The sequence below is a fragment of the Sinocyclocheilus anshuiensis genome, unplaced genomic scaffold (assembly GCF_001515605.1).
Source record: "Sinocyclocheilus anshuiensis isolate Anshui unplaced genomic scaffold, SAMN03320099.WGS_v1.1 scaffold579, whole genome shotgun sequence".
Lineage (NCBI taxonomy): Eukaryota > Metazoa > Chordata > Actinopteri > Cypriniformes > Cyprinidae > Sinocyclocheilus > Sinocyclocheilus anshuiensis.
Genome location: NW_015551075.1, coordinates 1 through 21407, shown reverse-complemented (window position 1 = coordinate 21407; position 21407 = coordinate 1). Strand labels below are relative to the sequence as shown.

Below are 21407 nucleotides of genomic sequence, written 5' to 3'. Positions count from 1 at the left end.
TATAAATCACCTAGTTGGTTGAGAAAATGTCCACAGACACTATCTAGACAGATTTGATTAATATTTGTAGAATCGCTACAGAATTCTCATACTTCCATTTGTGTTATTATTTCTCAGTTTTTTTTCACAGACGCAATACCGCCTCCAGCCTGAGTGGCGCTGTTTGTCAACAGACTCCCACTTCAGCTGCGAGCTACGTCTGAGGAAGCCGCAGAAGAAACTTTGACCGCTTCAGTTGTTAGCCTAGCAGCGGAGACACACATCTCCTTTATTGTTTACCAGTCCCGTATTTATTCGACTAGCCCTTTTAAAAAGATGTGGTTTATTTATTTACTCAGCTGGTTGTCGCTGGTGGTGCAGATATGTTTCGTTACTCTCGCTATCGGTGAGTTTTATGTCGCCGCTGTTAGCCGCTAACTCCCTTTTGCTGACGCGACCAAAGAAATCCCACAGCTCCTGTGCCTTATTGTCTGTAAAATATCTGTTTATTATTAATTAATAGTAGCCTATGGTAAAAAAATAACGTTGTAGAACAGATTAACAGTGGACTGAGCTAAAACAAAACACAGGTCACATCTATTTGCCTAAAATCATCATAATAATTAAGCTAATTGTGTTTCAGGCTTGCATTTGTTTTTCTATTTCACATTGTAGTGTTGCAGAATACAGGACTGTATCGATTACTAATCGCTCCACCCATTTATATGACATCCATTAGGGAAAAGTCACATCTCTGACAGGATTGCCTACTGCAAATGTATGATGGCTAACTTGACTCTTTTTACTTGCTAATTTTCAACTAAGTTAGTGTGGTTGGCACGTGCTGATTGTGGACATTGTCGTAAAAACCGTACAAATGTCTCTGTCCTCGTATGCAGATGTAATAAAAATGATGACTTAGAATTTGGCAACCTTACAAACCAGCAGTTATATCTGTATTTATACACCTGTGCTTACTCTGTGGATGGGTGGATAAACAGACAGAATCAGATAGATAGATATAATGCCTTACAAAAGTATTTTTAGTTTATTAATTATGCCTTGTAATGCACCTTATAATGCACTCTAGGATCCCATGAATAATTGTAACCGCAGTTACAACACATTATAATACTTGTCTATTCATTGATTCACTTTTAGAAGGTATAATGCAAATAGACAACCAATTTCAGATGTAACAAGGAATCTGCAAATATTATAATGCATTTTAATTTCAGTTACAGTTATTTATGAAAAGATATAATGTTTATTATTAATGCATTATGCGTAAAGGCTTTAAGTAAAGTGTTGTCTTATACAGTCTGTTTGTATAAGCTTGTAGTTTTTCTCAGTTTGCTATTTGTCTTCACAGCTGCAGGCCTGTATTACCTGGCAGAGTTAATAGAGGAGTACACAGTCGCCACCAGTCGCATTATAAAATATATGATTATGGTGAGTATTACCTTTGTAGTAACGTTTATTTTGACGTGTGTGTCATTACATTGGTGATGCTTGCATAGACTAATATTGGCGGAACTCCAGCCGTATCTGGTGACCAGAGTATCATACTGGACACAAATCCTTTTGAATCAAATTCATACTGTCTCCAGTGTAATTTGCCAGTGAGAATTGCATGCATTTGTCAATATCCATCAGTTACTTTAGTAGGCATCAGCACGATGTTTTCTCCAACAGTACTTCAGACAGTATCGCATGCTTTTTGTGATGTTAGGTTACATATGCTTCACGTCTCATCTAACTCGTACTCTCATCTCTCAGTTCTCCACAGCGGTGCTGGTGGGACTCTATCTGTTTGAGGGCTTCCCCACGCTCATGATCGGAGTGGGTCTCTTCACCAACCTTGTTTACTTCGGTCTGCTTCAGACGTTTCCATATATCATGCTGACCTCGCCAAACTTCATTCTGTCATGTGGTGTGTGATGAAGAGCATCTTAGGAGACATATTTTACTATGATCTCTGTGCTTGTGTTCTCCTCTCATCTGTGTCTTTGCTCTCTTTTGCAGCACTGGTTGTGTTAAACCACTATATGGCCTTCCAGTATTTTGCGGAGGAGTACTATCCTTTCTCTGAGGTTGGCTCTTTTTCATTTTAAAGACTTAAACCACAAAAATGCTGCTTAAAGGATGTCAGAGTTTACTGTGGGATGTTCAGACTAATGTGTGTGTGTTTTCAGGTTCTAGCGTACTTCACTGTATGTCTGTGGGTGATTCCATTCTCATTTTTCGTTTCTCTCTCTGCTGGGGAAAATGTTCTTCCATCCACTATGCAGCAGGGAGGTGAGTGACAATCTGACAATCAAAGCAAATTGTGTTTTCATACAGTCTATATGACCACACGGGTGTGTTAAACTATAACTTAAACTATATCCTTATCCTTAAACTTTCAGGGGTGATTGAAATACTGGTAAATTTGTAGAAGTCTGAAAATTTGTAGAAGTCTGTGTAAAAAGTAATGGGATTGAGTGAATTATCTCTGGATATGTTCAAAATGTTAAAAAGTGGGCAAAGTTAGCTTCAGTTAAAATTTTGTTTGGGTTTAAAAAGCGTAGATAACATAGTTTAATACATAGTGCATAATGTATAAAATAACATATTTAATTGCATTATTTAGTGCCATTTAGTATAATTGTAAGAAGTACATTTGAAATAAAAAAAAAAAAGTGCATTTTAACACTGAAAAAAATTGTCCAAAAATGTGCATTTTTATTGCACATTGTTTTTTTCAGTCTATTTCAATAATGATAAATAAAATAATAAAAATATAGATTTTATTAAAAATAAATTTGTTTTTATTTTGTAATTCTTACCTTCAGAAAATATTCAGATATGCATTTTACTTGGAACACTTTAGATATGCATTTTACTTGGAATTAATACTTAATTAATACTAATTAAGTATTAATTAATTAAGTCTAATTACATAAAACTAATAAATAAATATAATAAAAATAATTTATTAAAAATATTTTTTTGTAATAAATGTGCCTTCAAAAATAATCAAATATTAATGTAACTTTGAGCATTGTTTCACAGCCTAATATAAATAAATAATCCAAAATAAAAATAAAAATTTTATTAAAAATAAATTAGCTTTTTTTTAATAATTTATATACCTTTAAAAATATTCAATATGCATTTTACTTTGAACATTGTCTGATTAAATAAAAATAATAAATACAATTATAAAAATAGATTTTATTAATATAAGTTTTTAAATAAAGCTTTTTTGGTAATTCACATACCTTCAAAAAATATTAAAATATGCATTTTTCAGTCTAATAAAAAAATAGTAATAATAATATTAAAAAGAAATGTTCTGTTGTAATTTACATGCCATCAAAAATATATGGGGTTCCATTACAATGTGCATATTATGATATTATCATCAGAATGTTACAAAATAATGTAATTAAAATTTTTACTGATCACCCACTTCCATCCAGACATTTATAACAGTGAAGTCTAAGTCCTATTTAACTCCTGTTCATTATTCCCTGTTCCTGTGTTTTTCTCAGACGATGTGGTGTCAAATTACTTCACTAAAGGCAAGCGGGGCAAGCGCTCGGGCATCCTGCTCATCTTCTCTTTCCTGAAGGAGGCCGTTTTGCCAAGCCGACAGAAGATGTACTGATGAAGCGGTTCATATGCGCATCGGACGGAGGGGTTTGGGAGGGTTTGTTCAGGCCACCGGCCCCTTTCAGTGGACAGCTTGTTTTTGTGGGAGAATCGATGATCATGAGATTGAATCTGTAGCCGAGGGAGAGGACCAGATCAGAACAAACGCACATAAACCCTCGAATGAACTTACCTGTCTGTTGTTTCATGTCCAGAGTTGCCAGCTAATTTCTTCTTAGGCGTCTAAAGACATGAAAGGACATGAGAAATCTTTCATTCGTAAAGGCTTGATCTTCTGTCTATACGTGGATGATTGTGGAAGGGGCTTCGGCTTCTCTAGAGGCTCCTGCTGATTTTCTTCTAATCGAAAGCCAATTCGCTCATGAATGAATTGATGTGTCTGGATTTTTTGTTCACATTTCAAAGAAATGTTTTACCCTGAATCCAGTGTTTGTTTCGCTCACTCTTCATCACATCTACACTACACGTATTTGTTTAAGGTTAGACTTTAAGCAAGTCATTTTTTAATAACCTGATGTTGAGTCAGTTTCAGTAAGGATTGTTTGTGTTGATTTATAAATCCATTTTATATCAACTGGTGGTGTGACAAGCAAAGAAAAGGTCGTTTTAGGGTAATTTGTTGCTTTAAATACTGCAGTCATGAGAGCCATAGTGTTGGCCATGCTTAATTTGTGTGCTGTACAGGAGTATAATAAAATTCAGTTGTATGAGTTTTTGAAAGGTAAACATTGTCATGTACAAATGAGGATCTGATGCATCGTGGGTGAATCTCAGAATCAGAAACAGATCGACAAGAAAATGAAGGCTTTTTTAGCATTATTAAGATTAAGCGATTTGAGCGTTGTTTTTTCCAGTCTAATAAATTAAAAGTTTTAAATAAATTTGCCTTCAAAAAAATTTTCAGTCAGTCAGGATGACATTTTAATTTTTCTAAGGTCTAAAAATTTGTATATTAGGGGTGTGCGATATATATAGTTTGCGATAATATCGTAATTGTTTTAACGATGTGCGATTTGACCAAGTATTTTGCAAAAAACGTTCAAAACACCCCTATAGAGTGCACACATACATTACGTGAAGTCTAGACTAGAGTGCTGATGATTCAGTCTATTATGGGAAGTCGTGGCCTAATATATTTATACCACTTCAAATAGTTAATCAATTTCACACGAAGAGTGCCGTTTTTTTCTCCAAAAATGACTGATTACAAATGTGATATTTTTTACAACAGTTCAATAAACAATAAGTTAATTAAGAGACTTACGCTTTAGACACCATATTTCCTGTTTTTGTGCTATTTCGACAACAAAAAATAACTCCAAACACAACCACAGCGCTGTTTTGCGTCTCTGAGCAACATTATGCGGTTTTGTTCCTGAATGAATCAATCGTTTAAATGATTCGGTTCAATCGCATTGACTCACTTATTAACAGTGACTTGCTGCCACCTACTGGCGGTTTTAATTTCACATTCAGAGTATCTTTTATTATTTAAATAATTTCAAATATCAGTATTCAAAAGATAATGGACAATTAAAAAAAAAAAGGCTTTATAAAGGTCAAAATGCCCATAAAATGTAAAAATCAGTTAAAACTTATTGGAAAAGATTTATTTCTATCAGTGTGAACTGACCACTGCACAGAATATGAAGAATATCAAGTCAGCTGTCCACGGCAGTCCTTAAGATACCAGCACAATAACACACTCAGCAAAATATCGTCTAATTATCGTTATCGATAAAATCCCAGAAAATATTGAGATATTATTTTTTGTTAATATTGCACACCCCTAGTGTATATTATGATATTACTAAATGTGCTCAACTATCAGAAAATGTTCATGCTAAAAGTGTTAACAATTAAAGCAAATTAATGTGCTTTATCAGGAAATGTTTAGGCAAAAAGTCTTAACAACTGAGCTTGGCAATAAAAAAGCCTATTTTCCCATTTGGATAAAAAAAAGAGCAGATAATTGTTCATAAAATAAGCTTAATTTTCTTTAAAGTGTATGTATGTATACTTTTTTTGTTTTTTTGGACATGTTCATACCTCATGAACATGTTTTGCAGGAATCGCCCCAAGCAGAACTATGATGTGTTTCATTAAAAATTTGGATTAAATCTGGGTTGCGTAATACAGATCTTTGGCCAAAATGCAGATTTTGTTCATTTTCTTAAACAGCAAATGTGAAGAATTTCTAATAAAATGTCCGAATGACTCAGAGGGGCTCAAACGCGGTCTGTACTGACACATTTGCGCTCCTCTGTATTTGGCAGACGGGATCTTACACTTGGAGTGCAAGGTTGAGGAAAGGTCAGCACACATTCACTTCAGGAAGCTCTCGTCTGGGGAGAGAATCGCTTAGGAGGGCGGATTAAGTTGCCCTTTGCTGGTGTTATCAAACTATTTTGTGGCATGTTTCGTAATGGCTGAGGTTAAAGTCGACATACAGAAAACGGATTCTAGGTCAGTGTGAAAGGGCAGCGCTTTTCTCGCATGTCAAAAATGAAGCCAAGTGTCCTCTGGGATCGGATGACGACAGCAGAGCTGTTTTGGGCCGTGACCCGGGTCACTGTGGTTTCGACCTTGACGCCTCCAGTCTCCAAACCGCATTCGCTCAAGAGTTCAACTTTCATTCACACCTACATCATTGAGGAACTTTTCAGAGATTTTTTTTTTCCGCCCTTATACATGTTTTCTACTCCCTTTTTCACCCTTTGATGATGTGCATGCAGAAGCACGTTGCAGTTAAAAGCTACTCCACAAATTTTAGCCTTTGCTCAGATTTTTTGTGTTTTGGAAAAGCGTTCGACTCTCGCTGAATCTCACAAAACCTGTCGAGAATGTGTCAGAGCCATAGACATAGGCTTTGATTCGAGGTCCTTTTTCCCATTGCTTCCTGCGTCATCTACACTGTAGACAAAAGCACCATTTTATTTTCTACTTTAATGTGAAAATAAAAACAATCAACATTCTGAAGTGTTTATACCCTACCGTTTAAAAGTTTGTGAAAAGTTTGTGGTCGGTAAGATGTTTTAAATGTTTTTGAGTCTCACCAAGGCTGCATTTATTTGATTAGAAATACAGGAAAAACAGGAAAATTGTGAAATATTACAATTTTAAATAACTGTATTATTGTAATATATTGTAAAATGTAATTTATTCCTATGATGCGCAGCTGAATTTTCAGCATCATTACTCCAGTCTTCAGTGTCACATGATCCTTCAGAAATCATTCTAATATGCTGATTTGCTGCTCAAGAAACATTTCTGATTTTTATTAATGCTGAAAACAGTTGTGCTATAATGCAGTGCAATGTTTTTGTGGGAAACGTCAAACATTTTATTTTCTTTCATGAATAGAACGTTCAAAAGAACAGCATTCATTTGAAACAGAAATCTTTGGCAACATTAAAAATGTCTTTACTGCCACTAAAAGTTTTAATTTCTTATATAATTTACTGGCTGCACACCAGTCTGTTATTGTAGGGACAGAGATTTTACTATTTACTTTTTCACGCCCCTAAACATGATTGGTTGCTTTACATGCCAGTCAGACACCTCTTGGGCGGTTCTTAGCCAATGAAAGCTGCGATGGAGTCCAGACCTTCTGCTGTCAATCTTAAGGTTGGAAACTATTGAGAACATGACTTTGGTGTCTATAGATGATATACTCTCTGAAAAAATAAGGTACAAAAGTTGTCACTGGGGCGGTACCTTTGAAAACGGTACAACTTTGTACCTTATTTACCCCTAAAGAGTGCATATCAGTATATTAAAAGTAAATTTTAGTGCCTTTCGTTAAAGATACCACCCCAGTGACAGTTTTTGTACCTTTTTTTCTAATTGTGTAATGTATCTAATAGTGTCCTGGCTTCAGCTCCTCGGCCAAGTGCATGGCCACCTCAGTCCAGGGCGAGGCATCTGGTTTTAGGGAGCGACCCAAGTGAGGCAGATCCAGCACACTGCAACACTGGACCTGCCTGAGATCATGTAGCTGTTTGCTTTTCTTGATCCCCTGCTGTTTGTCTTTCCACCACATGGCATCTTTCAGAAACCTGTTGCACAAACACATTTATGTTCATTTGCGTATCTGACTTCGTGCCATCAGCTTTTGCCCATATGCAATGTGATGTAAATGAATCTAAATCAATAGCACCTGACACCGATACCTGGCAGTGAGCCTGTGGCCCCAGATCCTAGAGAGGTCGCACTAGAGAAGGCAACGAGTGTTATCACTATGTCGGAGACACGCTAGCTTTCCCAAGGCAGATGAACTTAGAGTGATTATAATCATACGGGTTTAAATCGAGCTCAAATTGATTTGATGTTGATGTAATATTTACACTGAAGCTCGCAGCCGGCTATGGAGCTAACCAATCACAGCACACACTGGCCCAGTTAACCAATCACAGCACATTTCATATTTTAGAAGGCGGGCCTTCATTTGATACAGGAACTATTCGAGCCGTTCATGCCAGACTGAGGAGGTGTTGTAATAATGTAAAATATGTGAAAAATAATGTGTTTTTCGAACAACCTAGTGTGAGAGCCTGGTCTAGTACACCCCCAAAACAAAATCAAGACTTTGTAAAAGAGCATAATAGGACCCCTTTAATATATGAGGACACAGTTCTGACACCATAACTTTACTAAAATCATGATTATGCTGACAATGTATCCATATGTCTGCTTTTTCATCCACTGGTAATTTGAGTTCAGTATCTAATAATTTAATAGTCTAATTTTGCACTATTCATTAGTGCATGTTTGTATATTATTGCAAAAAAGATAATAAAATAAATTTGAATAAATGTTTTCATAATCTTCGATCAAAATATAATAATAGTTTCCAGTTTCCAAAATATAATAGTTTCCAGTCCTGGTCTAATTTTGCACAATTCGTCAGTGCATGTTATTAAAATAAAATAAAAAAACAATCAATTATATTATTTATTCAATATTGTTTTAAAATCTTAGGATCAAAATATAATAACTTGCTCCACCTTAAAAAAATTACTTTTCAATTGAAATGAACCAATCCTGGTCTAATTTTGCACAATTCATCAGTGAAAAAAAATAAATAAAATAAAATAATGACAATATAAAATAAAATAAACAAATATTTTTAAATATTTTTTTCATAATCTTTTATCAAATATTAGCTTTCTCCACCTTAAAAATATTACTTGCCTTTTTGGCTGATCAATCCTGGTGTCATTTTGCACAATTCATCCGTGCATGTTATTAAAATATAAATAAATACAAATTTATTTAACACAATAAATAAATGTATTATTGTTTTCGTAATCTTTGATCAAAATATAGTAACATGCTTTACCTCCAAAATGACTTTCCCTTTTCTTTTCTCTGATGTTGCCAATTCTTGTCTGATTTTGCTCATTAGTTGCTCCACCTTAAAAAAATTACTTTTCAATTGAAATGAACCAATCCTGGTCTAATTTTGCACAATTCATCAGTGAAAAAAATAAAATAAAATAAAATAATGACAATATAAAATAAAATAAACAAATATTTTTAAATATTTTTTTCATAATCTTTTATCAAATATTAGCTTTCTCCACCTTAAAAATATTACTTGCCTTTTTGGCTGATCAATCCTGGTGTCATTTTGCACAATTCATCCATGCATGTTATTAAAATATAAATAAATACAAATTTATTTAACACAATAAATAAATGTATTATTGTTTTCGTAATCTTTGATCAAAATATAGTAACATGCTTTACCTCCAAAATGACTTTCCCTTTTCTTTTCTCTGATGTTGCCAATTCTTGCCTGATTTTGCTCATTAGCTCATGTTATGTAACACCCACCTTTCCTAATCCAATCAAAACCTAGTATGTAAAACCAAGTCCCGCCCATTTATTCCCTTGTTGAATATCCAGTTTCACTCCAAAATAATAACTAAAATTGGTTTTAAATATTGTTTCACTTTGATGTAAGAAACAAAGTAATCTGCATTTTAATACTCATATCTGTGTTCACCTTCATTATTAAATATGAATCTTAATGATTACGCGTTCATACACATTGATCTGGGCTCCATGTTCCAGCAGGTAAATGAGGCAGGCGTGTGTGTTGGGTCGGCTCTGAGCGGTCAGCACCATATGTACAGGTCTGCGTCCATGAGGACAACTGCTATTCACATCCACAGAACCACCATCCTCCAGCAGCAGATCCATACAGTCCAGATGTCCATGTAGAGCTGCTATATGAAGCACACTGAGACCCTGACACACAAACACACACACTTACATCATACAGTTGCCCCAACAATATCTAGACACTTAAATCAATAGATGAACTGTTTACAATGGAGACAAAGAGTTTTGCACATATTGTAATGAACTATATCTGACTTCATTCATCCAACCCTGGTCTCATTTTGCATAATTCATCAGTGCATGTTATTTAAAAAAATATATATTTCATATTGTTTTCGTGATCTTTTATCAAAAATCCTTCCAAAATGTCTCCAAAACTACTTTCCGTTTCAACTGATGTTACCAATCGAGATATACTTGGTTATAATGTTATAAGCCCTAATAGGCTTTTTACTTTTACAGTTATGTAAAACATGTCAGTAAAGATGTTTATGGATGTGAATTTTTTCCATAAATATGAACAGTTATGCTTCATAATATATGCTTTATCTTTATCTTATCGCATGGTCATTGGTCATTGAAGTCTATAAATATGTCAAAACTGCTCAACCGTAAATCAAGACTCTTAAATTACATAGTCTATATTAATCCAGAATATTTGTGTAGTGTACGATGGAAAATGAAAAAATTGCAGAAATTGCAAGAGTAATAAGTAGTTTAAAAAGCTCCAGAACATGTGTTACTGCATATATTATTTTAAAATAAACTCCTTGTACGTTATGATTATTAATGTAATATTTATCCCCTGCTTATATAAGTTTTGCATGATATTTGTATTACCAGTAAACATTTCACAGAAAAAGAGGAACGAGAGACCCAGCTGACCTCACCAGCACTGGTCATCATCTGCCCTCACTGACAGCTGAACCTTCAGTGTAAGAGCCTGGTCAATCTTTAATGTCTAATGTTAAGCGGTTGGAGCTGAATTAATAACAGTGCATTGTGTGTGAGTGAATAAAGCACGCACGTGTTTGTCATTGTGCAGTGGTGTCCGCGCTCTCTTCAGAGCCGAACTCAACCACTCACGCGCTCCGCACGCTGCGGCGTGAAGCACGTCGCTCTCTGGCGGAAATGCACGAACCAGCCGAACCAGCGATCCGGAAACATCCGACCGACTAACAATAGAAATAAACAAATGCAATGAGTTTATATTTTTTTTAATGAATGATTATGGGTTATTAATACCATAACCTCTACAAAATGTCACATAAAAATGCGTTATTTATTTCTTAGAATTTCTAAAAACATCGAGCAGAAACTCACCTCATGACCGCCGAGTTTGTTGTCGTTTCTGTGGCTGACTGTGTCCATGGTGTCTCTCCTGTCAATCAAGTTTATTTCAATTCATTTGCGTCAGGCTGCTTGACAAACACGGACGTTTTTAGGTTAACATTTCTTTATTGTTGGGTTTTAGGTAAAAAAATGATCTTTTAGTATGAGCTCATCGAAACAACCTAAATGTGTGTAATAATTATAGAAAAATTTGATAAATGTTTTCAATGAAGAATAGCATGTGACGCTGCTTGAAATGTTATGTCAACTCCCATCATCCATAAACAAATGCAATGAGTTTATAATTTTTTTAATTAATGATTATGGGTTATTAATACCATAACCTCTACAAAATGTCACATAAAAATGCGTTATTTATTTCTTAGAATTTCTAAAAACATCGAGCAGAAACTCACCTCATGACCGCCGAGTTTGTTGTCGTTTCTGTGGCTGACTGTGTCCATGGTGTCTCTCCTGTCAATCAAGTTTATTTCAATTCATTTGCGTCAGGCTGCTTGACAAACACGGACGTTTTTAGGTTAACATTTCTTTATTGTTGGGTTTTAGGTAAAAAAATGATCTTTTAGTATGAGCTCATCGAAACAACCTAAATGTGTGTAATAATTATAGAAAAATTTGATAAATGTTTTCAATGAAGAATAGCATGTGACGCTGCTTGAAATGTTATGTCAACTCCCATCATCCACTAAAATATTGAACTGGACATGTATTTCTGCGGGATATGTGCGTATATGACCAAGTTAAATAATCAAGAACTCTAATAAAGAATCGCGAAGAATAAGGAAAGGATGAAATTCATCAAGTGTCCATCAAGAGTTTAGCCTTTTGACACCAGAATTGTATAGCTGAATAACTTTGTACTTGCTCTTTGTCCTGTGACTGCACGCAGAGATTGATCTTGATTTTGAACATGGCATCCAAATGCTGATCATATGGATCATATACATTCTCCGTTTCTCTGTGGGTTCTCAATGTGATCAATGCTTTCTGATGAGAGGCATCAGACGCTTGATGATGATCAGAGGAAGTGCATGTCTGCAACAAATTTAAATATCAGTGATACAGTATTAATTGTCAATTTTCTCAAAGTACAAACTTATTTCCTTTAGTGCTTACTAATTCAGATCATTATACTACAAATTCATTTTTATTATGGCTGTCAATTTGACATTAGTGTGTTAATTATAAAAAAAAAAAAAGTATAAAAAGTGGAAATAAAACTAACAATATATTGACTTCTAAAGCTATATTTTGTGTATTCAATGCTTTTGTCTAACAAACTTTTTTTTTTAAGAAATTAATATTTTTTCAGCAAGGACACATTAGATTGATCATCTTCTTTGAAAAACATTAAATCTTACCGGCCTCTAATACATATATATATATATATATATATATATATATAATGATTTTATTTGTTTAACTAATGAGCATATCATGTAATAATTAATATGCTTAAATTTTGTAATTGATTGGCAGCCTTATTTTTTATGTAACAGGAAAAAGAGACACTGTGAACTTCTGAACCGCAGTGATTCTGGGCCGCTGTGAGCCTAAAGGCAGAGGAAGGGCTCATTCTGACAAAATGTCAATAGAAACTGATCCTAACTCCATCTTTAACTGCCCTCAAACTATGTCACATCTTTCGAAAGAGAGCCACCTCACTGTGCTGTCATGAGATCATGTACCGAGCACATAAGCTCAGGGCGCAGATGAGGGTCACGACCTTTGTGTGCTTCATCTCTGATCTGGGATCAGTTCTGTTGGACAGCTGAAGGGAGCAAAGGGACACGGAAGAGAACGAGCCTCTGGTCACAGACCAGCAGAGCGCAGTGAGATTAAATGGGGGATGGAGGAAGGAAAGATTACAGATGAATGTTGGCTGATGAAGCTTGCTTTAGGCTTCCCTGAAAATGAGATCATGTATTTCTCTTGCCAGCTGTTGTGCATTACTATTGGATGCTGTCTAGACCAATAAGGATGTAGCTAGTCTGATGTGGGCGGAGCAATGATTCCAGCACAAATGACCGAACACCAATGAAAACAAACACTGCAAAGGCCAAATGTGCCTGAGGAGAGTCTCTCCCCGACTCAAATGAACACTCAATTGAGTCAGTAACATTTCCAATAAATCTTTATATGTTAACATTAGTTAATGCAACAATACTCTAATGCTAATTTACATATATTAATACATTAAAGTATAAATAAACATGAGTTAATGTGTACAAACTAAAGACCTATATAAGCTGTAAAAAATGTTGTTATGATATTTCCAAGGTTATTAAAGCTACAACCATAATTTTTTTGTTACTTGAAGTAAAATAAATGATAACAGAAATAAAAATAAAAATAAAACATATAAAAACCTTAAACTTTTCTTTTAAATTTTATTTTAGCTATAGTTGTCAAGGAAACATTTCTTATTTTCATTTAGTTTAACTTAATACTAAAATAACACAAACTAAAACTAAAACTAAAACTAAATAAAAATAAATACAAACTATATAGACATAAAAAAAATAAACTAATAAAAATCACAATTGAATGACTATGACAAATGACTATGAAACTAAAACTAAAACCGTTAAAACATTTTTGTTACTTTTATTAAAATAAACATTAACTGAAATAAAATAAAATACATTAAAAATAAACATTTTATTTCAACATTTCTTATTTTCATTAGTGTAAAAGTAAAATACAAATCAATAAAAACTATATAGACAATTTTAAAAAACAACAACATAAAAATGACAAAACACACAATGAAATTACTAAAACTTTAACTAAAATTTCAAAATGAAAATGGAATATGTAAAAATAAAAACTCAAAAGTATGAATAAAAACTTTAGTATCAGAAAACAACACTGCGGCCTAAAGTGCATTAACTAATTGTAAAGTGTTTCCACTTTTTCTTTTCATAAAATTGCTGTTTTTCTATTTCAGAAAACCTTGAAAAGTAAGATGACGTCATCCAAAAAGTGAAGTATCGTCATACTTTTTTGAAGACAAACTTTTTTGGAGCAGCATGTACTACCAAATCAACCGCTGTTGTTCGATTTCAAACTGAACTGAATGTGAAAATAATCTGAAGTGATGGATGGCTGTTCCTTGAACTTTAGCTAAAAGATCCACAAAAAAGCGCATCCATATTTGATGCATCACATTTTGCAAGGCTCATTCTGAGCTGGGTTCATGTAAGTGCGCTGATGTTCGCTCTCTCTCATAGTCTCCTTGAGTTTCTCATCCTACTGTTTCTTTTATACTGCACTTCTCTCTCTCTCTCTCTCCGTTCAGCCCTACACTAATGCACACTGGCATATTCTGCAGCTCTGAGTCGCAGTGTAGCCTGGTGAAGCGCAGTGACCGTATGACGACCCCACTCACCCGCCCCGCTTGGAGAGAGAGAGATGGAGACTGTAGAGAGGAAGGCAGAAGAGGATGAGATCAATAAAGCTATTTAATGCAGTCTGCTTTATATAAAGCCATGAAATGAAAGAAGACAGTCCTTTAAGATCCCAAAATTGCAGTTTTGTGGTTTTTATTTAATGTCTGTTGGCTTTGAGTTAATCTGTAAGCTAAACATTGACAAAAACGTCATTTAAAAAGACGGTTAAAATATGTTTTTCTCCTTCAGGATAAATGGAGGGGGGAGGGGAAACCATGGTTCTTCTTGATTGGCAGATTTTTGTCCAAACAGATGCTCTCTTGAAAGAAATGCTCCTCCCCCTAATACTAAGTACAGGGTTTCTGGAGGTTTTATGAAGGTAAATTTAAGACCTTTTAAAAACAAGTAAAGAAATTTAAGGAATAAGCTGAATGGAACAAAATACGTCTATATGGTCTCTAAATGGAAATGTCTCGTATTAGCATTAGCAATGCTTAAACGTCTGAAGTTCCAATAGATCTCCATAACTTATTATTGGATTTTACAAAACAAACTGTATACCTTCTGATCACACTGCGAAAAAGTAATGTTCTTTTGCCGTACACTGTAAAAAAAATTCCGTAAAATTTACGGTAAAAAAACAGCAGCTGTGGTTACTGGAATATTACCGTAAAAAATACGGTAGCAACATTTTAGGTTTTACGGTTTTAATTTAAATTTACAGTTAAATACTGTAATTTCATTAACTGATATAATGTTAATATACCAACCTATTAAAATACTGAAATCTGTTTTGTACCTTTGTAATACACTGATAACCACCAAATGCAGGTGGTGATGAGAAAGTCACATGATGAACCAAAGCCCATCACAAGCAGCTTTTAAATAATAACATATATAGAAGGTGCACAGTGTCATTCACACAAACACTAAACACCATCATGGTAACACACATGAAACTGAAATAATGCAATAAACATTCATTTAACAACATTAGGTGTAACACACAACCCTAATATACAAAACTGATAAAAACAACTAAGAAGAAACATAGTTATTTAAACAAAAAAAACATCAAATTTGAAAAGTAACATGGAATTCTGGGATTGTCAATTTACGGTTATTCACTGTAAATTATATGGTCTTTTTCAATTCCAAAAACGGTATACTACCGTAAAATTAATGTCCAATACATGTAATGTCCAATACAGTTTTTCACCGTATATAGTAGGGGAATTTACCATTAACCATTTAACAGGTTTTTACTGTAGCATTTTTACAGTCTTTTACTGTTAAATTCATGGTCATTTTTTACAGTGTATTTTTGTCTAATCCTTCGTCTAAGGATTATTAAATCAAGATGCATTTACTTGAAAAGCAAATTATGTAAAATAAGAAGTCTTGTTTTATGAGAAATTGATCAAAATTAAGTGAGTTTATGCATAAAACTAGAACAAATATTTGCTAATAGGGTTAGAAAAAGCAACTTCATTCAAAGAGAGAGCAAATTCTCCTTCCCCGTTAACAGAAGTTTGTTCGTGTTTTAAGTACAAACTCACTTAATTTTGTTCAATTTCTCAGAAAACAAGACTTCATATGTTGCATCTCAAGTAAATGTATCTTGATTTAGATATGTTTAAATATTTGTATTGGAAAATAAAATATTGAGGAAGATATTCATTCTTTGAAGTGCATGCAACATTTAATGCATGACTTAAAAAAATATATACATACATTTATTTATTTACTATACTATATATCCCGCCATAACTTTCCTATTAGGAAATATGTCAAGAAAGGGAAGACAACTGCACTCATCACCCTTAACAACCACAGAGCAATGTGCCAAAAACACATAGACACCCTAGAAATACGAGAGAATACCCTAGAGACCACCCTGAACGGATCTGGTATTTAAGATCATCATTTTGACTGTTTCATCTTATTCCAAAACCAACTAATGCATCCTCACAGAAATGTAGTTCCAGCTCAAAAAGGATGATTTAGGCAGCTTCACAGCTCAAATATCAACCATTATTGGTGTAAAATTAGGAAAGAGAGTGATTTAACAAAAAGACAAGCTTAACAATCTTGCTTTTAAATCCTCTAGTACATTTTTTTTTTTTTTACAAACATTTGAAGTTATTTTCTGTTATAACTGACAGCATGCCACACACATAATCAAACAGCTTGACCAATATTTAACCCAGAATATGGTTCATTGCAAATCACTTTTGAAAATGAACATTATAGGAAAACATCCTTATAAAATCAGAGGAATCACCTTCAGGTGAGGCTTAGAAAGAATTAACTAATCAAAACCGCAACATGAATATATCTAAACTCATCCTGTATGTTTTTTATACTAAATATAGAAATAAAAAATTAGCAGTTTTATTAAATTATATGGTAAGACTGTAATCTTTATATGTGAACCCTAATCTGATGTATATTTAATTTTATATTATTTTAGATATGTATATATAAAATATGTTATCAAAAACCCAGAACATCTTCATTTCCATATTTCCATCTGTTGTGCCCAATTCCAACCCCCCGCCAGATTATTACCCCCCTAGTATTGGTAGGTTTAGGAGTAGGTGTGGGGGAGGGGTTAGGATTAGAGGTAGGGTTAGGATTAGGCAATCAGGTAGCGACTTCAACGAGGAGTATAATAATTTGGCAGGGGGTCAAAATTGTGCACAACATCCATCTGCTCATCACAATCTCGTTTTGGATTGCTCTTTCATGTACGTTGCCCTGTGGAATTTGACCCTGATGGAAACATCTGTTGAATTTTAATTAATCATACATTTTCAAAACTGCTATTTTGTGCTATTTATTTATCTCTTTATCCCAACTCATTACTAAAGCTTTAGGTATGAGCACTAAAGATTACAGTTTTCATCTGATACTGTGACAAAACACTGTGACATTGGCTGATGTATAGGTTAAAGGGTTAGTTCACCCAAAAATGAAAATTAGTCCATAAATTACTCACCCTCAAGGCATCCTAGGTGTATATGACTTTCTTCTTTCAGACGAATCCAGTCGGAGTTATATTAAAAATTGTCTTTGATCTTTCAAGCTGTTTAATGACACTCAGCGGGTGTTGCAGTGCATCAGTCCAAAAGAAGTAAAATAAAAAGCGCCCACCGGAGCTGCTTCTGTGTACAACAGTGAGCGCAAGCTACATTAAAGTGATTATTACGTTTTGAATATGGATATTTTTCTTACAAAAACGCATCGATTCGCTACAGAAGGTCATTGTTCACCCCCCGGAGCCGTGTGATACACTTTTTTTTATGGATGGGCGATTTTTATTTAACTCTTTTGGACTGAAGCATGCAACACCTGCTGACTGCCATTAAACAGCTTGAAAGATCAAAGACAATTTTTAATATAACTCCGGCTGGATTCGTCTGAAAGAAGAAAGTCATATACACCTAGGATGCCTTGAGGGTAATTTATGGACTAATTTTCATTTTCACTTCATACACACTGGATGGTGTGTGTTTCAGTAAATTTAGCAAGTGTTCAGTGATTAAAAGAAAAGTTAAACCCAAAATGAAAATATGCTAAAAATGTACTCCCTCTCAGGCTATTCAAGATGTAGATGATTTTTTTTTTTTCATGGGAAGTGAATGGGTGCCGTCAGAATAAAAGAGAAACGCTGCGTGCTTACAAGAAACAAATACATCAAAGAGTTTTTAACTTCAAGTCTTTCTTTCAAGCTAAAATATCAGTCCTCCATCCATAATATTGCTTTCTCAGTGAAAAAGTCATCTTGTCTGAATGAGCATAGAAATATGCACAGATCAAGCACTGTTTACAAGCAAAAACAGCCCAAAACAGTTCTAAACAAAAATGTAGGTGGATTTTAATGTGAGCGGACAACAGGGTTTCTACTTTTTCACTGGAGGTGTTATTATGGATTATGGACTTGTATTTTAGCCAGAAAAAAATGGTGTAAAGTTAAAATGCCTTGATGGATTTTTTTTCTTACTAACATGCAGTTTTTTAATTCACAAGACGTTAATTGATAATTGTGTGGATTATTGTGATGTTTTTATCAGCTGTTTGGACTCTCATTCTGACGGCACCAATTCACTGCAGAGGATCTGTTGGTGAGCGAGTGATGAAATGCTACATTACAATGAAGAAACAAATTAATCTTGAATGGCCTGAGGGTGAGTACATTTTCAGCAAAGTTCATTTTTAGTTGAACTATTCCTTTAATGCCTTCTTTTTTGTGGTTATTTAAATAAATACTACAGTATGCTGCAAATATTAAACTAGTAGAGATCACTGATGCAAATCAATTACACAGTCAATAAAATATAAAACTTTTATTATCCAAGGCAGTGAATGGTCACGACAGGAAGCAGAGGTGAAAATAACACCTGTGAGAAATAAATCACACTCCTGCCCAGCCGAACTCTCAGCAGCCAGTCCAGATTACTGTCCTGCCCTCACCTGGACCGATCGGCTTCAGACGTGTGAACACTTGTCACCGTCATCAGAGAACATTAGCACTGAGGCTGCCACTCAGGTCAGAGAGCATGAAACGTAAGGTCAGCCTGAGGTCAACTAATTGGAAACTCTATGACTATCGTGCCGTGAGCCAGTCAATGTGAATCAGCTGTGACAGAAACATGCTGATCAATTGACTCTGCTTGACAAATTTACAGTGGGGTTTTTAGTTGATTGATAGATGGCTACAATCACAATGGTTTATTTACAGATAGAACCAGCCTTTTAAAATGTCATTCACAAGTGATTTTATTGTATTGCAAATCATTACAAAGAAATTGTGTGACAATGTGCGACATGACAGCTGCATATAACACAATGTATAATAATGAAAATATTTTATATGTACACACACACACACTCATATAATATATCAAATTAAATATGTAATTAGAATATATATATATAATAATTTTTCAAAAATGTTATTTTACCATTTTTTTCTTATGCTCTAAACAATGTAATGTCATGAAAAAATACTAAATTCACAAAGCTTTTTATTTCTGGTTCTCAGGAGGATATGGACTTTTTGGGGGGCGAAATTGATTTCTTGTCCAAATTTGAGCTTACCTGATTTGGACCCGACAGGACCCGACAACCGCAAGACATCCATCATCCCCCTGCAGGCGTTGGAGGTCCTTTGGTTTGGTTTCTGCTGTGAGGAGGGCCAATATGATTGGTGGAGAACAGATGTAGGAGAAGATTATTGGATCAGAGGAAAAGGGAGAGGAGGGGGTCTGACACTGGTGTTAGATTATAATTGTACCTGGCACTTATAAGCACACTTAGCATTTATGAATAATAATGCATGCAAGCGTTCAAATGAGCGCATTTACACATGTATTCTCTCTCTCTCTCTCTCTCTCTCTCTCTCTCTCTCTCTCTCTCTAGGGTTGTAGATAGTATCAAACACCATTTGATGTTTAACCCACATTAGATGGATTACCTTTCAGAGATGAAGCAGATGGAGCAGATATAGGAAGATATTCACATGCTCATGAGACTCATGCAGAATTCAGGACTGAAATGGGCCTGAATTGAAGTTGCAATGAGGATACAGAATAGTATTTTAAATTTAAAGTAGAATTCAAATGGAATATGTACATTACCATTCAGGTTGGTAAGATTTTTAAAACATTTCATCGCCAAGGCTGCATTTATTTTGTCAAAAAAAGAAAAGAAGTAATAACAGGAAAATTGTGAAATATTATACAATTTAAAATAACTGGTTTCTATTTGAATATATTGTAAAATGTAATTCATTCCTGTGATGCAAAGCTGAATTTTCAGCATCATTACTCCAGTCTTCAGTGCCACATGATCCTTCAGAAACATGTCTTATCATTATCAATGCCAAAAACAGTGCTGCTTCATATTTTTGTGGAAACCTCTTTTTTTATCAGGATTTTTGATGAATAGAAAGTTCAAAAGAACAGCATTTATATGAAATAGATCTTTTATAAATGTCTTCACTGTCACATTTGATCCATTTAATATGTCCTTGCTGAATAAAAACTCAAACTGACCCCAAACTTTTGAACTTTCTTTCAATAACTGAATGTGGATGAACACTACTTTACCCCAAATTATTCTGAAAACAATGCAATAGACATTCTGTGGTGCTGCAAGGCAAATGTAACATCTGTTTTACTGACTGTTAATTGTGTTGACAGTGTTCTACATATCAGAATAAATTGGCATGATTAGTCTAAATAAATGAGTAACTGTGGCTAAACTCCTCTGTTGCGTGACTGTGTTGTATTTGTGTGAATTGCAATCCAGTGGACCTAAATTCCTCTTCCTGTCATTAATTCCAACTCGATTCAAATTCCAACATAATTTTTTTTTTTTACATTCTGCATGGAAAACAGTTTGACCAAACACACACAGACATCCACACGTTCATATACATGTGTGTCATGTTCAGGTCTCTGTCAGTCAACTAAACGGCATCTTTGCCTCACTCCCTCTCTCAGTCCAACGCTTCTCTGGAGATCGTCAAAGCGCTCAGTAGTGGCTCTTTGGGAAGGCGCTAATGTGACGGACAGCAGGGAAGTGTGAAAAACATTCAGAAAGCATTTCACTCAGCCATCGCTTTAAAAGGGGCTCCACAGAATGGATATAAAGAGCTTGGTTTTTCTCTTTTTCCTTCTGTTTCTTTATAGATGACCTTGCACTTTGAGATGGGCAAAAAGATCCCGTGATAAAACGGGAGTTTATTAACAGATCGTTTTTCTTTAAAGGTGAAGTAGGCTATTTCTTTTTTTAAGTTAAAATAGTTGTTATCGTCTGCAGTGTTGGGGGTAACGCATTACAAGCAACGCTAGTTACGTAATCAGATTACTTTTTTCAAGTAACTAGTAA

At 34.5% G+C, this 21407-nt stretch overlaps 2 protein-coding genes across 3 annotated transcripts in view; one reads left to right on the top strand and one right to left on the bottom strand.

Annotated features, from left to right (window-relative positions):
* The window catches only part of tex261 (testis expressed 261), a 16393-nt gene extending 11959 nt beyond the window's left edge, over positions 1-4434 (top strand). Inside the window, exons 2-7 of one of the 2 annotated variants that reach the window (XM_016452191.1) lie at positions 218-385; positions 1352-1431; positions 1759-1912; positions 2005-2072; positions 2175-2277; positions 3516-4434. In XM_016452191.1, coding sequence (XP_016307677.1) covers positions 316-385; positions 1352-1431; positions 1759-1912; positions 2005-2072; positions 2175-2277; positions 3516-3631 — 591 coding nt within the window. In that variant the 5' untranslated portion in view covers positions 218-315 and the 3' untranslated portion in view covers positions 3632-4434. Of the gene's footprint in view, positions 1-188; positions 386-1351; positions 1432-1758; positions 1913-2004; positions 2073-2174; positions 2278-3515 lie in introns of those variants that run through there. The other variant, XM_016452190.1, reaches the window with a different exon arrangement.
* A 3061-nt stretch (positions 4435-7495) lies between these two features.
* On the bottom strand, positions 7496-11136 carry ankrd53 (ankyrin repeat domain 53). The gene is made up of 6 exons (XM_016452301.1): positions 11089-11136; positions 11011-11018; positions 10793-10940; positions 9679-9891; positions 7809-7849; positions 7496-7694 (listed from the first exon to the last, which is right to left on the bottom strand). Exons 1-6 carry the CDS (start codon positions 11134-11136, stop codon positions 7496-7498), a joined length of 657 nt encoding a protein of 218 aa, XP_016307787.1.
* Between the last annotated feature and the right edge of the window lie 10271 nt (positions 11137-21407).